Source organism: Morus notabilis, unplaced genomic scaffold (genome assembly GCF_000414095.1).
Source record: "Morus notabilis unplaced genomic scaffold, ASM41409v2 Scaffold112, whole genome shotgun sequence".
Lineage (NCBI taxonomy): Eukaryota > Viridiplantae > Streptophyta > Magnoliopsida > Rosales > Moraceae > Morus > Morus notabilis.
Genome location: NW_010367100.1, coordinates 227,154 through 247,285, shown reverse-complemented (window position 1 = coordinate 247,285; position 20,132 = coordinate 227,154). Strand labels below are relative to the sequence as shown.

Sequence of the window (20,132 nt, the reverse complement as noted above, 5' to 3'; positions counted from 1 at the left end):
TTTTTTTGGTTGTTTTCTTATTATTATTATTATTATTATTTTTTTTTTTAAAAGTAGATGGCATTTCACACTTGAGAAAACGGTCATACATTCTGTCATAGCTGCTAAAAAGAGAAATACATATAACAAATATTTTCTTTTGCAAGGCAACATAATAAATTTCATATCATATACTCATTACCCAAAACAAAAGACCACGCATTTGAATAAAAGCGAAGAAGGTAAAACACTTATATTTTAGAAACAAAAGTAATGCATTGTAAACGATATGCATAATCTAAAGACGTATATGTAAGTTTTAGATTTATGTTGGTAATTGTAGGGTTAAAAAAAACAAAAACAAAAAAAAACTGTAGTTATGGATACTAATAAAAAGAAAACCATTTGTTTTTTGAGACCTACCATTTAAACTGATTTTATCAAAACAGACCCAAAAAAAAAAAAACGACAGTCTACAGAGATCAGAAAAGAAATCACATATTCAAATAAATAAACGGAAATTATAGCAGATAAGTCATTGTTGTAAAATATTTATGGTAAATAACACATTTTAAAATATTTATGATATATAGTATATTTTAAATATTTATGATAAATAGCATATTGATGATAAATGGATCATGTGTGAACCATATTTACGATAAGTTTACTTTATAAATTTACTTTGTATATGAATTATTTATTGTAAATATGCTATTTACTATAAATTTAAAAAAAAAATACTAATTAGCTCTTTTTCCTTCAAATAAATTCAAGTTTACCTTAAATATAAGCCAACAAGACCCCAAAGCACAAAACAAATTTCATTTTCTGTTGAACAATTCATGAAACACAATATGGTCTATTACGAGGGCAAAATTGAGAAAATAAAATAATAATAATAATAATAAGACCACAAAAGTAGTGCTCTCACTATTATAATTAATTAACTTTATAGTATTCACGCGGGGTCCCACGTAGAGGCCCGCAAAATCTAAAATTAAAATTATTGCGACTCGACTGTTCTTAATATTTTTTTATATAAATAAAAATAAATAAATAAGAGCTACACATATGAGATAACGATAATAACAATAACGAACTTCGCACTGATGCCGCAAGACGTACATTTACGCACTCTCATGCAAAATGCAGTAAAGTTTGGCAAGACAACAAAAAGGAGATTCCAAGTTAATTAAAGTCGTTCATTCAAAACTAGAAAGGAACGAGTGTGTTTATTAAATATATGAGGTGCTGAGTCTGATTCTGTACATTATTTTAATATATCTATTTAATAAAAGCATAGGCTATATTTACTATTTAAGTTCATTTCATTTTTTTTCTTTTTCCTATTTTTTTTTTAATTCACTCCCTGGTCTCTCTCTCTCTCTCTCTCTCTCTCTATCTATCTCTCTCTCTCCTCTTTGTCTGTTTCACCGCAACGACTGACCAAGAATTTTCCGGCATTGACCAATTCTATGAGAGACCCAGCTCCGATAGTGCCAGATCGGTGAGCTGAGCTGAACCCTGAAATTGCATTTCATTATTTTCGACTCAAATCATGTGTATTGACCAAAAATGAAGATTCTTTTGAGATTTCGATGTGTTAATTTTGTTTTCCATCTATATCCTTGTAATTCATACCCCTCAATCTGAATCAGATTCAGGGGATTTCCTGTTCCTCAACCCACTTGAAGAAAAAACAAAAATTAATACTTTAAAGCCATAAATATGTTTCCATTGCCATACATGCGTTCCACGTTTTGCCACAGGAGTGAAAAGTGTATTAGCTGGTGTTAAGCTGTTGAGAAAAATCTGGTTAAAAAAAAAAAAAAATTAGTTTTCAGTAACAATCGCGTATGGGTTTTTCTTTTTCTTTTTCCTCCTATTTCTATTTCTATTGCAGTTTTCCTCTTCTGATGAGAAATGGGTTTTTCTTTAACGTCTCACAGGTTCAGGCAATGAGGTTAAAAGAGAGGAGGATAACAGAAAACACTCGGCTTTTGGCATTTCGCAAGCAAAATTCAGCTGCTTGAGGAGAATTAGGATGACCCTGAGAAGCGAGAACTAGGAAAACAAGAGAAAAATTGGGATATTTTCTCAACAGAATTCAAGAATGGATTTTCGAGGCAAGTTTTCGATTCCACAGCCTGAGGAGATTCCTTTGGAGAGCTCTTGGATGCCGGCAACACCAAAGAAGCCACCCATTTTGGTGAGATCCAATTCAGTCTTAGAAAGCCCAAATGGGAATCTAGTACCGGGGGGTATGGCCAATTGGTTAGAACCGGCATCAAATAACAATTGCTTTGCTGAAATTTTCAATACAAATCCACAAACGGGTCGAATTCCTGCGCGGTTCGGGTGCGATGGGAATCCGAATGCTAATGCCATTGCTGGTTCTTATCAACAACAGTCTTTGCTTGATGAGGGTGTAGATTGGAACAATATCTCATTTCTGCAGCTGTTGCAGCAAGGGGATAATCCAGATTTGGCTGCCTCCGCAAACAGAACGCTGACCGGAGATGTACAAGCGGCAGCAGAGATGCCTCTTATGCCGATTCAGCGACCCGAAATGAGCAACTTCCGAGGAGATTGCAGCTCATCAGGTGGTCTCAGTTCAGGTTCGAGCTTAAGACCTGATATGACCAATGCACATTGTCAAGTTGAGAGAAGTTGGATTAGTTTGTTGCACAGAGAAGGAAATCGGGGTCCGGCTTCAGACCTGTCAGATAATGGTAAGAGCTTACCCAAGAGACTCCAGTGAAAGTGTTTAAACTTTTTATTATTGTTGTTGTTGTTGATTACTTCTGTTAGCTCCATCGGGAATCTGGATTTAGCAATTAAAGGTCTCATATTTGATTGACAAAATGTAAAGAGATTGAAACAAATTGTCATCTGAAACAATCAAACCAATGTCATGGAGCACTTGCAGGTTGACCAATTATCCTTGAAACCCCCTTAACATAAGAGGTTTTTGTGCTCTCGAGTGAAAATTATGATAATTCTCTTCTATTTGTTGTAATAATCTTTTCTGGTTTAAGTCCTATGAGATGTGTTTTTGAAAAATAAAAATAAAAATACGACGTGAGATTGAACCTGTGACCTCCCTCCTCAAAGCCCCACCTCACCCGAAACACACCATGCTACTAGACCAAATGGTCTTAAGCAGTCCTATGAGATGATTATTGCTTCCCTCGTAAAACTTGAACAGCACAATCAGAAATAGCCTTCCTTTAGCATCCAAACACTCGCATAAAGCACTTGTCTGTTCTTAGTGTATCGATGATGGAATAAGAAGAGAATTTCCATAGTGACTTAGCAATGAGCATTCCGTATTCTTGATTTTTCTGAAATTTCTTCATAACAAGTTGAAACTTCATACTATAAACTATAAAGTGAGATTTCTAATCTTATGGTGGGCTTGTTTATATTTTAATATTATATCGTATTCCTATAGGAGATGAGAAATTGTAGCACCGCCAAAGAACAGTACAATGCTGCTTCTATAAAATTCAGATCAAACAATCTGTTTACCTTATGAATTTGCATTTACACTGTCCATACCAAATTCATGAACAAAACTCTCTCTCTGCAGATGCTTTCCCCAGAGCTTCCAGGCCAAGCTATGATTTGAACTCCTCTCTAAGTATAAATTCTCATGCTCACGCTAATGTTGCCAACTCGCTTGTTTTCACACCAGAACAGGCCGCAAACCTGGAAAAACAACGATCTACATTGGTCACATCTACAGTAGTTGAAAGCACAAGTCAGGAAAAGGACAAGATGGGGAATTTAGTTCAGTACACGGGAGAGGCAATTCAACACGGTGATGAACTCTTGCAAAATATTGTGGACTCATCATCCACCGCCATTTCTACACAGAAGGAGAAGACAGACTCTGACAAGAAAGTTGACCTAGGCATTGATCTGAATAAGACACCACAGCAGAAACCTCCCAAACGCAAGAAACACAGGCCCAAGGTAATTGTAGAAGGCAAACCTAAAAGGACTCGAAAGCCTATACAGCCAAAAAATACAGTGTCTGGGGAGAACCTTCCAGCAAAGAGGAAATATGTACGCAAGAATAAACCAAAGAATGTAACAGGTCAAGAGGTCGATGTTACAGGGGAGACAAGAGACCCTGGTACTGGAACAGCCCAAAAAACTTGCAAGAGAGTCTTAATTTTTGATATGGAAAAGACTGGCGATGAAACCCACGACAATGTGGTCGCTCGGCAGGAGGTGCAGAACATGAATAAAAGCACTACAAGTATGGCTGGGAACTATCAACCCACGGGACTGGGTAATGGAATGAATCAAGCATGTGGAACGATGCGATCTGCACAGAGTGGCTTACCTAAGAGCTTGATGGTAGAAAACCAGATTCCAGGACAGATGAGTAGCGATACACACTTCACGAGAACGCCACCTGATAGGCAAGCAGCTCTTGCCCCATTAGCTTCTACACAGGACCAGCAATTGAGAAATTTTTATGTAACCGGGAGACCTGTAATAAGTGCCAATGCTGATCAATGGCAAAACAGAACGGCAGATAAATACATTCTCATGCAGCAACAAACACTTAGAGAAGGAACAGGTCAAAATGGCCTTCTAGGAAAAGCTGATTATGCGAACCTTGAAAGGGCTAAACAAATTATCAACCTTGAGAGGATTAGACTGATAATGCAGATCATGCCTCAGCAAGCACCAATGACTCCATCCAAATTCTATGAAGCAAGAGGATCAAAAAGAGAACATTGTCAAACCACTGAACAGGCGAACCTATCGACCTCAAATCATGCTGGTTCATCATTGTATGACGAGCCATATCAAGTAGATGAATATCACAGAAATGGGCATATACTGCGCACAGGATTTTTGCAAACCCATAAGAAAAATAAAATTGGGGGTGGCTACAGAGACATCCAGAACATGCCTTCTAGCACCAAAGCAGCTGATGGGGGTTTAGGAAACACTGAAACTAAAAGACCAGATGATGCGAATCCAATTGGACAGAAATCAAGACTCAATTGCACAATTTTGAATTCCCATCTTCAAGGTAGCAGAGTTGCAGATAGAATAAACGATCAGGTAAATAAATTTACCAGTGACATGTATGTTCATCCTATGGCTTCAGGGCAAAATTCACCAAAGCAGCAAATTTCATCCAAGATACATTCACATTCAGAAAGGATGGGTTCTACCTGGGGGCTGAATCCATTTAACGGCATTTCCACCCAAACCACAATTGAGAAGTGTAAATATCTCGTACACATACCATCTCGCCCAGAAGTATCTACTGGACCAGGAAATGGCCAGACTTTCCAAACATGGTACAGCATGTCAGAAAAGAGGCAGACTGTGGGAGCCCCTCTATTAAAATCAGCTTCGTCAAGAGTGGATAAACTGCAGGAGCCCTCGCCAAAAAGAAGAGGTACTTTTCTCATTGGGAAAATTTAAATAGTGAGTTTTGAGGTTTACTTGGTAATTATGTGTTCTGTTTACATGTCATCACGACATATCAATATTTGAATATTTGATGTAGGTCCAACGAAAAAGCAAATTCCAACACTAATCGACGAGATCATATATAGACTTAAGAGGCTCGACCTCAACGAAGGTAGCAATGGACTGCAACAACAAGACCAAAATGCACTTGTCCTATATAAAGGAGATGGAGCAGTTGTTCCTTATGGTGGATTGGAATTTCTTAAGAAGCGTAAACCACGTCCCAAAGTGGATCTTGATCCAGAAACAAACAGGGTGTGGAATCTTTTGATGGGAAAGGAAGGAAGTGAAGACGTAGAAGGAACAGATAAGGAAAAGGAGAAAAAATGGGAAGAGGAAAGGAAAGTGTTTCGTGGGCGTGTTGATTCTTTCATTGCACGCATGCACCTTGTTCAAGGTGCATTATCTTATACTTACAGCCCTACATATTTTTACTCTTACAGAATTAATGATGCTTTATGTGCTTTATAGCCAACATGACTATCCACAGTTTAGACAACCAAATGATTATTTTGAAATTAATATTAAATCTTGTCTAAAAATTCAACTACCCATGTAAATACAAAATTGACAAATAAATGTATGAAATAGAGTTTAAACTGCATACAAATGTGCTAACAGAGCAGAGTAGATAGCACCCAAAAATGAGCACGATGGTCATTTGCATTTTGTTTAAAATCCTACACTATGCAACAAATAAAATGGTATTCAGATTTGTACTGAACATATATTTACTTAGAATCTCTCAAATAAAAAATAAAGAAAAAGAAAGACCAAAAGTTTGTCAAAAGATCACACACGAATCTTAGGGTGCATAACCACAGTTCTACGGGTGACTAATAGTTATGGTACCAAGAACAAGAGAGTAATTCATCAAAAAGCTTCTTCAAGTCGCCTAATGTACAGTAATTTAAAAAGAAATACTGATTTCAGCAACTAATGCAATATTACTCTTTGCAGGAGATAGACGTTTCTCACCGTGGAAAGGATCTGTTGTTGACTCGGTGATAGGGGTTTTCCTTACTCAGAATGTCTCAGACCATCTTTCAAGGTAACCGTAGTAGTTTTGAATGGTTTTGTAACAAGTGGCCCATAAGATTAACATGCATTTACTTTTCTCTACTTTCTGCAGCTCTGCCTTCATGTCTCTAGCAGCTCGATTTCCTCTCAAGTCAAGGACCTTTAGCACAAAAGACAAGGCCAAAACGAACATAATAGATAGACAAGCACCAATCTCGATATTGAATCCAGATGACACCTTCAAATGGCGCGAAGTATTTGGTGAACCAATTAATAACCCAAACATTGCATCCCGTCATTCTGAGAACCAGTGGGGAAGTGATATAAGAGGGACCGAAAGGACCTTGACAGAGGCACAAAGTCAAACTTTGGACGAAGAATTCATCTTGTCCCAAGATTCTTTTGATTCCACAATCACTCAAGTTGCTAGTGGAATAAGATCCTGCTCAGGCTCCAACTCAGAAACAGAAGATCCCTGTACTTCATGCAAACCCAGTAGCGTTCAACTTTCATCCTCGACTCATTGTCTACAAATGGAAAAGATGACCTCGGTTCACGAAGTTTGCAGTCTTGTGAATGGATGTACAGAATTGAATGAGAAGTCCAAGCATAGGTTGGTAGAATATGACCAGCTAAAGTTGAGATATGATGCAATGAAACATCTTGATTTCCCTTCATCCACTTATTCAGACAGTCCTGACTATCTATACATGCAATCAGCTGGCCCTTCCACAAGTAATAAGTTGCACATTATAAACGACTCTAGAGTACCTGAATTATGTTGCTTTGAAACCTTTAGTGAAGAAAGCACGTCCTCTTGGCATTCAACTACTTCCAGATCTGCTAAAGGGCCAGAGGCAGTTTCTAAGAGCTCAAGAACCGGTGAACCAGCTGGAAGTTTTGGTAATTCCCCCAAGGAACTGAATGGAGAGTGTAGGTCTCGAGAAGCACGCACAGCTGACCCTTATCCATCGTTAAGTATGCACTTAACAAATCAACAACGCATTCCTCAACCTGCACCCGATATTGGACAAAATCATCAATATAATTGCAGCAGTTATCAGCATGAGAGGAACAATATGTTCCACTTGGAAGGCGCTTCATCAACAGAACCTGTAAGACTTGATGGAGCACACACCAAAATGAAGAATGCAACAACGGAGAATGTCCCAAAATTCAATAAGCTCACAGAAAAAACATTTGAAGCTGTAGAAAGTATTTCTGCAACAAACACAAAAATACACACAGAAAATAGATTGGCTGAGACAAATCTAAAGGAGCAAACTTCTTCTCATCATGCTTCTGCCGCTGCAAACACAAAAAGTTCAAAAGCCAAAAAAGGAAATTCCGAGAGTCGTAAAAAGAATGAAGTTAACTGGGACAATTTGAGGAAGCAGGTGGAGAGCGATGGTAGAAAAAGGGAAAGGGGAAATCACTCGATGGATTCACTTGACTATGAAGCACTTAGAAAGGCCAATGTTAAAGAAATCTCTGATGCCATCAAAGAACGAGGGATGAACAACATGCTAGCAGAACGAATCCAGGTTTGTCCTTTCTTATTCCACATAAGCACAATTAGATATGTGTAAAATATAAAGAAGACTGCCCTAGCACTATGATAGGAACAATAAGGAATACGTTAAGGCTCCTTGAATATGAAAATGGTTGCACAATCTTGCAGGAATTTCTAAACCGGCTGGTCAGAGAACATGGAAGCATTGACCTCGAATGGTTAAGAGATGTTCCTCCAGATCAAGCAAAGTAAGTTACTCAAAATATTTTAGTTTCCTCAGCGATACTACAGGTCAAACAAAAATACCAGAGACGGGGTTATTTATAGTAAACACTTACAATAATTATATCACTTGCCTTTATATTCTCTCAACAACGATTCCACTGCAGGAATTTCTTACTAAGCGTACGAGGACTGGGGTTGAAAAGCGTGGAGTGTGTGCGGCTTTTAACACTCCACCATCTTGCTTTCCCGGTAAGGTCTATTTGATTGTTTATTTATTATGTAAAAGCTAGACGGAGATAAGTTTAGAACCAACTTACCCCAACCACCGCCACCACTAAGCCATCATTTTGCATTTCTGTTTTCCTGAAGGTTGATACAAACGTTGGAAGAATAGCAGTACGACTGGGTTGGGTCCCCCTCCAACCACTTCCCGAGTCGCTTCAATTACACCTTTTGGAACTGTAAGCACCGCATGCTACCAATAAAACTTAAAGCTTATGATTGAAAGAATTTTGACTATAGTCTTTTACAGATACCCCATGCTGGAGTCAATTCAAAAGTATCTATGGCCAAGATTATGCAAACTTGATCAACGAACGCTGTAACTCCATAAGTCCCTCAAATATTCATGTTAAAATAAAAGCATACTTTTACAAGTCCGAAATTTAGTTTGAATGAACTCTTTTACCTTCCATTAAAGTCGTTGTTGACTATCTACAGATATGAGCTACACTACCAGATGATTACATTTGGAAAGGTTAGTTATCCGTCATTTCTACATTTGCTATTCCACTTGACTACAAATATTAATTTAGAATTAGTACTCAAAAAAAAGTTCTCACTCTTTCATATACATACACATGCAGGTGTTCTGCACAAAGAGTAAACCAAATTGTAATGCATGTCCAATGAGAGGAGAGTGCAGACACTTCGCAAGTGCTTTTGCAAGGTGTACATGCTAACGCCTCTGCACTTACTGTATATACTGCCTCCACTTTGCACCTTAAAAAACAAAGTAATAAAAACCCTAAAATTCAGGCGCAATATCAAACCCAGTTAATTTGAAACTAGAAAACTTTTAAAATGGTTAGACTAGTGGATAATTCCAGAAAAAAAAAATGGAGGCATCAAGTATATTCAAAACATTATTCGCAATTCATTATATATAACGGCAACAAAATAAAGAATCAAGGAAAAAACTACACTTGTGCGATCTATTTAATTACAGTATCTTCAGTATCTCATAGAAATTACAAAAAAAGAGACGAGAGAGAAAATGGCCAAAGATCTCATGATGCAGTAGTAAAATTTAGTTATAATGAATAGGCCCCAAAAGAATGTTTGAACTCCAAACCATTGTTTTATATAAGAAAACTTTGTCACATTGATAAATGAATCAGGAGTATTTTGATTTTTGGTTTGGATATTAGGTGGGCAAAAAATAGTTTTATATTCCAACAATATGGAAAATCTCGGTTCACATTTTAACCACTAGAAGATGAATTCCAAAGCATGAATTCACACAGCCTAGTTCACTATGTATGTAAGTTTTAGGAAAGAAAGATCCATTCTCCTCAAAACAACCCAGTAAGTGCATGAGACATTTGTCGATGATAAGTCTGACAACCATGCTGAATGCAGCGCAAGATTAGCCCTGCCAGGGCCAGAAGAGAGAGGTATTGTGACTTCAACCGTTCCTATACCAACAGAGGACCCCCCCGCTGTTGTTATCCATCCTATGACATTACCCCCACCAGAGAACGACTTGAATAAAGAAGTTGGCTCCAAAACTGGAAATTGTGAACCAATCATTGAAGAGCCTGCGACACCAGAATTAGAATGCACAGAGATTTCACAAAGTGACATAGAGGACGCATTTTACGAGGATCCCGATGAGATCCCTACTATAAAACTCAACATGGAAGAGTTCACAGAAAACTTGCAAACCTACATGCAAAAGAACATGGAGCTCCAAGAAGGTGATATGTCCAAGGCTTTAGTTGCGTTGACTACAGACGTTGCCTCTATCCCTATACCCAAACTGAAGAATGTCAGTAGACTTCGGACAGAACACCAAGTGTAAGTATCTTCCTACAGCAAATTCATACTTTTTGTAACTTACATCTAGGTTATAGAATTCTGCTAAACTGAAATCAGTTTTGAGACAGTGCAGAAAGTTTTACTTGAGCAATAATCTCTATTCTGTTATTAGTTACAATCACTACTACTGGATCATAGTGTTTAACCAGATGGTTAGAGCCCTATGACAAACAAAGCAACTAAGTCTTCTTAATTTTATTTCCTGGAAACAAGGCAATTAAGTTTTAGTCACATAAAGTACTTTTTGAAAATACTATATAGTTAACACCATAACATTCTGATCCCATGCAGGTACGAACTTCCAGATTCACATCCTCTATTAGAACGGGTGGGTTAATTTGCATCCCTAAATTTTGATCTGAACTAACTATATCAGCTTACCATTCTCATTTGAGCATTATTTTGAAATTTACAGCTTGATAGAAGACAACCTGATGATCCAAGCCCATATCTTCTTGCTATATGGACGCCAGGTAAACAGAAATTAAAATACTCCTGAAATTGTATGCTAATTAAAATCTTTGTACATGATTAAAGAAAATGGAAAAATGTGACTAATATCACCCATAGCATTAAGGGAAATATGAGAAACATGGTTGAAATCATAAATGCAATTGTGTGCGTTTGGTTGGTGGATTCGTGCCATGGTTCAGATCATGATTCGTAACTCGCTACAGTGTTTTCTCTCACAAAAAATACACATAAATCGAAAATGATTCTGAATCATGATTCTGAATCCATGAACCAATATGCCAACAGGTAGAAATAAAGATACGGGAAAAGGGACTTGCCAAGGGTTTGTTCATTAGCTACAAAAATTAAAGACAAATTTGCCATTTTGTTAATTAGTTACGCTATCTTTTAACACACATTTTAGGAGAAACTGCAAATTCAATTCAACCGTCCGAACAAAGTTGTGGCTCCCAAGAACCAGGCCAACTGTGTAACGATGAGACATGCTTCTCATGTAATAGCATGAGAGAAGCTAATTCACAAACAGTCAGAGGGACAATTTTGGTGAGAAATATCACTACTGATTATGTACAGATAACAATTAAAAGCAGCAAAAGTAGATAAGTATCAGTTGCTTACTAAAATTTGTATTGACTTGCACCAGATACCTTGTAGAACAGCAATGAGAGGGAGCTTTCCACTTAACGGCACATACTTTCAAGTTAATGAGGTAAGTCTTCCTCGTATGTTCTGCTTACTTTTACTTCCTAGCCAATCGTGAATATTATAATTCTGATATGGGCTTAGTTTACAGTTCTGCTCAAGCTCTTTCATTTTGCATTCAATTCACATTGGTTGCTTAAGCTGCATATAGTTATGATTGACAGTAAGCATTAATGTAGAAATACAGATATGGTTGGTTTACCCTCATCCGACAGTAGAGCATTTATTGTTTTGTGCATGTCTAAAACCAGTGAAAGTTCTATCACCCTGCAGATGTTCGCAGATCATGATTCTAGTCTCAATCCAATTGATGTTCCTAGAGAATGGATATGGAATTTGCCAAGACGGACAGTATACTTTGGAACCTCAGTAACAACTATTTTTAGAGGTACTGTAAGACTAGTGTTCAAAAATTTACTGCATGATCATGCCAATGGAAATGATAAGATTTACTAACAGATAAAGTATCTCTATTTACTAGGCCTATCAACGGAAGGAATTCAATACTGCTTCTGGAAAGGTATGGTACACCACCTTCAGTTTTCCTACTAATGTCAATTTTGCCCCCTTTCTAGTTGTGTGCGTGCGCGCGCTGTGGCTGAGGGATCTAATAGCAGTCAGGCATAGAGGACATAGAAATATCATAAATTTTCCCATTGTATATTGCTTGGCATAGGCATCTCATCCATGTCTGGCGATTCAATCCTATAAACTAATTTAACTAACTTAAATTTACTCAGGATTGAGTCTGCCTAAAGAAACAAATAGTGCAAAATTACCACAGTAGTTTTATTTGTTTGAACGTGAGAATTAACTGTACGGTCATTTCATTCAACTAATGGATTTCATGTCCCCGTTCACTGGCTTCCAAAATCCTGTTTGTTCTAGTTTCCAACTTACCCCTGCATGTTTTTTTCTTTTGTGTGTTGTTTTAATTTTTATCATTCTATACCCGTTGTAGTTTTTTCTTTAGTGAAAGTTTAGGTTGGCTAAGAAAGAACAGTCATCCACTAGGATTCAACGAATTTTTCTAAATGCAATGTTATAACTTATAATCTTCAATTACCGCATTGAAAATATTAGTTAAAGCATTCTAGTTATAGAACAGTTTTAAGTGCTTTTTAGGATAATTGTAGGAATTTTTCTCGCGACTGTTTAAACAAATCCTAGCTGCTAATATAAATGATGAATCGGACTATAGCATAAAACATCACTAAGCTTGCTTAGTCATTTCTTGCTAACCATCTACGATAAGCCCACAACATAAAATTTAGCTTTGCTATCCCTAGAAAAATCCAGAAGTAGATGGCAACAATATGTTGAAAACCTATAGAAGTACTTACAAGACAAATCACTATGTGGAGCCAAAAAAATAAAAAGGCAAGTTTAAATTGCAACTCAATCAAACAGACAGGTTTTCATGACGTAAAATCATCTATCAATTTACATGCTCAACTGTTTACACAATTATTTGCAGGGTTTGTTTGCGTGAGGGGATTTGACTTGACGACAAGAGCACCCCGGCCTCTGATGGCCAGATTGCACTTCCCCGCAAGTAAGTTGGCCAAGGTAAAAAATGATGACAAAAGGTAAAGAGTAGATGGGACCAACGGCTATCAGAACGAGGCACAAAGCAGGGTCTGTAGAACAAAACACATAAGATTACTGACGGGATGATACAGAAGATCAATGACTAACTTATTGTTGTACATTCAACCATTCTTCCTCTAACATAAAATGCATTCGCCACATCTCGGCCAGGGAGCACAAAGCAATTTCAAGACGTGAGATCCATAATAAGAGGAAAGTAGTTTGTACAAGACTAGATAACCATTTTTACTATTTCCGGTCTGCTCGAACCAGAGCAGTCTTCATTGTTTAGCCAATTTTCACAACCCCAGAAAAGGAAATAATCGAGTAATTTGATTCATTATAATTGATAAAGCACGTGTATGGATTGGATAACAAGCATATAAAGCACGGCCTATGTGATAAAGAGAGCATTTTTTCGCAATATCAGAGCAGTTACAGAGGCTTAAATATAGACCAATTAACTCGTTATGTGGTTGTGGAAACCATGTCTGAAACTCACTTCTGGATGGTGTAATACGGGTCTAGCACTAGCTGAGATTCATTTAAAATAAAGCTGTAAAAGTCAAATTCTTACCTCTGCAACAATGTGAAACGCCAACGACCAACTGAAAGAGCACTTCTTTTAATCCTTTAAGTTCACCATAGAAGAATCATATTTAATCTGTTTTCAGTGAATACGTGTTAATGCCTTTCTTGATATTTATTAATTCAATTTGAACCCGAAGTGAAACCATGTTTATGAGTTTCAAAACTTAAATCGAACTAGGCATGACCCTATCCTAAAACACTGGTTCATAACTAAAAGTTAATGCGCAAGATGTCCCCAGTTTTGGAATGGAAATGCTCACTCTCGTAGTCTGCTAGCAAATACCAGTAACCTATAGTCAATTTCATACCGTAAAAAACAAACAAACAAACAAATAAACAAACAAACAAACAAATAAACAAACTCACGCACAAAAGTGTACATCAAAAATCTATTACCTTCACATATGAGCATATGAGCACTTACGCTTACCTTTAACGAAATATTACATCCTACACAGCGTCCTTCCACGAGCTTTATCAAAACACAGAAATTTTTAACAGCAACAAAAGTACCAAGTACTGCAATAAAAATGACCAAAGTTCACGTACGAAAGTCACAGGATTCACCATCATCATCATTCTAAACTCTTTCATTAATTAAAATGCAATCTTTTGTACCTGTACAATAACTTAACAATCAAAACTTGTCATTATGCTTCCAAATCAAGGGTATGTGGCAAAAACGACTATTTTTAAAAGCATATTTTTAGTAAATATCTCAAGTTTTGGTTAAATAAGAAAATGCTCATTTTCTCAAAAATGATCAATCACTAATTGACTTGACAGTCAACTAATTGATTGAGCATTTTTAATAACTATTTAACAAATATCAATTAACAATTTACTAAATGGCTCTTTTTAAAAGTATATTTTTAATAAATATCCCAAGTTTGATTAAATTAAGAAAATGGTCGTTTCCTTAAAAATGGTCAACCACTAATTGACTCAATGGTCACTTAATTGATTGAGCGTTTTTAATAACTACTTAACAAATATCAATTAATAATTTACCCGTCTAATTGCTCTGATGATTAACCGAAATTAATTGATTAGTGCATCAACCATTTTAATGGCCACCGGTCAGCCTTCTTCATTTAAAAGCAAAAAATTAAAAAAAAAAGTTTTAATATTTTTTAAAAGAGGTGACCCAAAGCGGCCACCTCACCAAATTTCTCCCAAACCAATTAGGAAGAAAAGCAGCATAAGCTTTCTGACCAGACCAACAATTATCAGAATCACTGTGAGATCCTTGCGAGCTTAATCAACACCATCTTAATTCTATACTCTTATAAGAACCAACAATGACACAAAACCTCCGACACAACCACCGTCACAAAAACCGATAAACATGAAAACAAACGCATCAATCAAAACATACAGGGAGGCGATTTTGGAATCGTGGCGTTCATAGGCAAATCTAGGGTTCTAGATTGCGAGCGATTGATCTGAGACTGATATGCGAAGAAGAAGAAGAAAAAGGAAAACGTACCAGATTGGTGGGCGTAGCCCTTGGAGACGGCGGATTTTGAGACGATGAAAATCCATTTTCGTCTAGAATCCCTGAAAGGAGAGAGAGAGAGAGAGACTGTGCGCTGGTGTTTGCAAGATCGGAAAGAAGGAGAAGAAGGAAGGACAGATTTTTTTTTTTTTTGTTGGGCGAAGGTAGTCATTTTTGTATGGGAAATTGGGGGAAATGAGAAATGTGTGTTTTGCCGCCTTCGGAGCTGAGCTTTTTCCCTCCTTTCTTTCTTTCCTTTTTTTTTTTTGTTTTGTTTTTTGCTTGAAGAGCTTTTTCCCTCCTTTTGCTATTGAAAAACTTTGCAACTTTTATTCGGTGACGGCTGGGTTCACTGATTTTTTGGTCAAACGACTGTCTCGTGACTACACGTGTAAATTAAGAGTAAGAATTTGACTTCATACCCCTAAACTTTTTGTTAATTAACACTTTCTTTTCTTTTTTTTTTCTTTTTGAGATAATATCTCAAATTCTGGTACCTGTATTTTTTACTTTCTTAATTCGGTACCATAATGTTCCGTAAATCTCATTGGAGAATAGGTTCATGAATTTAGAATCATGATTCAAAATTATTCTCATTTTATGTGTATTTTTTGTGAGAAAAAAATACTGTAAATAACTATGAATCATGATTCAGAGTCAGGGATGAATATAGGACACAAACATATGCATAGCACGAGCTCCTTTTTTTATATACCATGAGCTTTTTTTTAATGATATGAAAGGATAATTTACCCTTTCAATTCAAAAACAATTCTTAAGAGAAAAGAAACAAGCTCTTAATATATATATTTAATACAATTCTCTTTTTTTCTTGAGTATAATCTGCAACCACAAATCTTATCATACCAAAATTAATCCAAAAAAAAATCCACACACAAAACAATATATATATATATATATGCATATAGGAGAAACATCGTCATTTTATAATTTTTTTTTTTTTTAAAAAAGAGCTCAGAGTAACGTATAGTATTTTTTTTGAAATAACAAGGTATTCAAACAAGCTTGAACATGGGATTACAAGGTTCCAAAATGATATATTTTCCTTCTTTCTTTATATAATTGAACTCTTTCTTTTCAAGAAAAACAATTTTGGCAATTTAGTCTATAATTCCGAGAGTTGTAGAAATTAACTCCTTGTTGATTCGATTTAAATTTTAAACTAACTAGTTTTCGACAAGTATAGAAAATTTTTTCAGTCAAAATTTTCGGATTTTAGCATCACCGACACCAAAAGATGGATCAAATGATGTATTAAATCAAGGCGTTTCACTTTCAAATACTTTTTCTCTTTGCTATCATTATTTTCTCATCTTGTATCAATTTTTGGATATGAGGTACCTTTAGTAGGTTAAACTTTAGTAATGTAATTTTTTTTTTTTTTTGGCATTTATTATACCTAATTTGTCTCTTTTGAAATTGCTATTATAATTTTGTTATTACAAGAAAATGATATTACTTGATAATTAGGACCCTGTGTGATGTGAAATCGTTCATTTAGTTGACATTGCCACTAAGTACCATCCATAATATTACTTTTTATTATCTTTGATCATTCATAATGATATTTACATTCTAAGTTGAAATTTCCTTTCTCCTTGCCTAATCTTTGTTTACAATACATGCAATAATGTTATTTTATCAAGGTCCAATTATTGTGTTCGGACTTCGGAAAACTTATGTAGTAAAATAATAATAATAATAATACTAATAAATACTCAAATGAACTAAATTTAAAAAAAAAAAAATTTTTGAAAGGTCCCCACAAAAAAGTCCACCACCATTTCTCTCAAACCTTTTTAAAAAATAGTCTTATATTGAACATTATTTTAAGTCACTAGCGCTCAATATAAAAGTTTTGCATTGATAGCCTCCTCTTTTAATGAAAATTTTGCCTTCTTCAAAATGCCCCTTGTCATACAAAAAATAAAATTACAATAATGAAAAAAGAGAATTGATAAAAATAAAAAAAATAAAAAAAAAACCCCATCATCTTATTCTTAAAAAAAAAAGGACCATCTTCAAACCAAAATCCCATCCCTTCCCACTCTTTTTCGCCGCCGCTCCCCTGTTGTTCATTAAGTTCGGCGTCCATCTCTGTCGCACTTTAGTGTTGTCTCCGGTGATTGGGAGACAAATCTCAAGATTGTCAAACCCTTAAAACTTGAAGATTCAATCTCTAAAATTGATAAATTAGTCTCAAAATATATTCTTTTTTTACTTTAAATAGTTGTTAAAAGATTGAGTTTTAATATTTATGTGTTTTATTTGAAAAAACTACATAATTCATGTTATTTTGTTGTTTTTCTCGACTTGGAAAATTAGAAATTTCGAAGAAGAACGATAATGAACAGTAATAAGTAGATTAGGAGGACTAATCAAACTGGTATGAACGGCCTAAACATTATGAACAATATGAACGATCCAAACGGTATTTCCGGTTTGCTCATTACTTGAATTTATGGTGATTTTATTTATTTATAATTTTCTCTAATAATAATATTTTTTTATTATCTTTATAGGAGACAGGGATTGTCGATCGTTGATTTTGAATTTAGATTTTGTTATCATAATTCATTGAATTTAAGTGTTTGAGGCACCATTTATGAATTAAAATACCGATTTTCTCACCTTACCAAAGAATAGTACGATCGCTCTTTCCGATCCGCCTAGCACACCGGATTGCAGTACACTTGGTTTTCTTGGTCCGAAAGAAATCACTAGGATGAAAATTATAATTTTATTTGAGATTTTGCTAATGAAAATTCCATGCATTTGTATGAATTTGTTGGCCGAGGTAATTTTATCACATCATCACTGTTGTAACACTACAATTTCTACATTATTTATATTTTTAGATGTCAATCTCATCTTAAAAAAATTAACTTTTTCTACATGATGTACTTTAATTAGCTCAATTCATAGCCTTCCTTTCTCCTTCCCTGTCAAGATGAACAATGCGGCTAAGCGTGCAGATTGTTGGTTTGGTGCGAAGAGAGCTTCTCCAAGTCCAGTTGCAGCCGCTGTGTCTGCTGATTCGGGTGCTTATGCTTACTATTCTCCCTCTGCCCTAGCTCCAAGATCTCAGTTTGTTGCACCAGGAACCTTTAGCATAAAACAGTTGGGACGCGGTCTAATTAATGTACATTTGCTAACAATAATTTCTTAAATTGAGCTTTAAGTTGGAGTTCCTAATTATAATTTTACAAGTTTAGTTTACCGAGATAATAGTGTCGTGCAATTACTATAGTTGCATTCTGTCAATAAAATGATGTTATTATAAGATCGGTTTTTCCATATGGTTTGCTCGGTTGAAAAGGAAAGCTCCTATTTTCATGAAAATTGAATTCACTCGTTGATCTTAAATTTAGTTTTGCTACCAGAATTCAATAACTTTGTGTTTGTGGCACTATTTGTGAATTAGAAGACTTATTTTCTCACCGAACCAAAGAACAATACGATTAGTCTTTATGATCCGCCTATCAGACCAGACTGCGATATGCCCGATTTTCTCAGTCCAAAACAAATCATTGGGATGAAAATTTTAATTTTTTTAAGATTTTTGCTAATGATAATTCCATGAATTTATTGATCGAGGTAATATTATCACATCATTAATATTATAACACTACAATTTCTATATTATATATATATATATATATATTCATATTTACCAATCTCATTTTAAGAAAAATAACTTTCTCCATAAGACGGACTTGACTACAATAGTGTCACGCAACTACTATAGTTGTATTATGTCAATAAAATGAGGTTATTATAAGATTAGTTTTCCCTCCGGTTTGCTCGGTTGGAAATGAAAGCTCTTTTTCCATGAAAATTGAATTCACTCGTTGATCTTGAATTTAGATTTTGCTATCGGAATTCAATAACTTTTAGTGTTCGAGGCACTATTTGTGAATTAAACAACTGATTTTCTCACCGGATCAAATAACGGTATGATCAGTCTTTCCGATCCACCTGCAGACCAGACTGCGGTACACCCGGTTGCCAAAAATAATTTCTTAAATTGAGCTTTATGTTGGCGTTCTAATCATAATTTCTCAAGTTTAGTTGACCAAAATTAATCGCGTCACACAATTTATATAGTAACACCATGTCAATAAAATGAGATTGTTATAGAACTGTTGTTTCCTTTGGTTTGCTAGATCGAAAAAGTAAACTCCTCTTTTCTTGGAGATTGGATTTTGATATATGTTATTGAATTTAGATGTTGGTATCATAATTTAAATATTTGGGTGTTTAAGGCATTATTTTTGAATTAAAAGACCAATTTTCTCACTGTATCAAAGAACAATAAGCATGATCTTTCCAGTTCTCCTAATAGACCGTATTGCAGTACACTCTATTTTCTCAGTCTGAAGAAAATTATTGGAATGGAAAATTCAATTTTATTTTAGATTTTGATAATGAAATTCCATGGATTTGTTAGCAAAGGTAATATTATCTCATAACTATTATTGTAACACAACAATTCCTATATTATCTACATTTATATTTGACGATCTCTTTTTTTTTTTCCCTAAAAAAATGATATTTCCCGTAATGTAGATTTGTCAAAAATAATCTTTTAAATTGAGCTTCAAGTTAGAGTTCTAATAATAATTTCTCAAGTTTAGTTGACCAAATTAATAGTGTCACACAATTTCTATAATAACATTATGTCAATAAAATGAGATTGTTAGAGGACCTTTTTTCCTTTGATTTGCTCGGCCAAAAAGGCAAGCTCCTATTTTCGTGGAGAATGAATTTTGATATTTGATATTGAATTTAGATTTTGTTATCATAATTCAAAATATTTGAGTATTCGAAGCATTATTTGTGAATTAAAAGATTGATTTTCTCGCCAGAATGAAGAGCGTTAGAGCGGTATGATTGGTCTTTCTCATCCAT

At 35.3% G+C, this 20,132-nt stretch overlaps 1 protein-coding gene across 1 annotated transcript; it reads left to right on the top strand.

Annotated features, from left to right (window-relative positions):
- The first annotated feature begins 1,359 nt into the window (after positions 1 to 1,359).
- LOC21399835 (transcriptional activator DEMETER) lies at positions 1,360 to 13,457 on the top strand. Its single transcript, XM_024174634.1, has 20 exons — positions 1,360 to 1,489; positions 1,932 to 2,714; positions 3,575 to 5,413; positions 5,525 to 5,884; positions 6,448 to 6,538; positions 6,620 to 8,051; positions 8,189 to 8,268; positions 8,410 to 8,494; positions 8,615 to 8,706; positions 8,778 to 8,846; positions 8,966 to 9,002; positions 9,112 to 9,194; positions 9,887 to 10,324; positions 10,637 to 10,673; positions 10,761 to 10,818; positions 11,223 to 11,362; positions 11,463 to 11,528; positions 11,795 to 11,909; positions 12,003 to 12,041; positions 12,999 to 13,457. Exons 2-20 carry the CDS (start codon positions 2,096 to 2,098, stop codon positions 13,112 to 13,114), a joined length of 5,796 nt encoding a protein of 1,931 aa, XP_024030402.1. The 5' UTR covers positions 1,360 to 1,489; positions 1,932 to 2,095; the 3' UTR covers positions 13,115 to 13,457.
- The last annotated feature ends 6,675 nt before the right edge of the window (positions 13,458 to 20,132 follow it).

What these genes read in the sequence shown, in the direction of transcription:
- LOC21399835 (XM_024174634.1), top strand. Translation starts at nt 2,096, where the DNA reads ATGGATTTTCGAGGCAAGTTTTCGATTCCACAGCCTGAGGAGATTCCT. An exon ending in CTTCGGACAGAACACCAAGT is followed by an intron (nt 10,325 to 10,636) that starts GTAAGTATCTTC and finishes GATCCCATGCAG; the next exon opens with GTACGAACTTCCAGATTCAC. An exon ending in TCTTGCTATATGGACGCCAG is followed by an intron (nt 10,819 to 11,222) that starts GTAAACAGAAAT and finishes CACACATTTTAG; the next exon opens with GAGAAACTGCAAATTCAATT.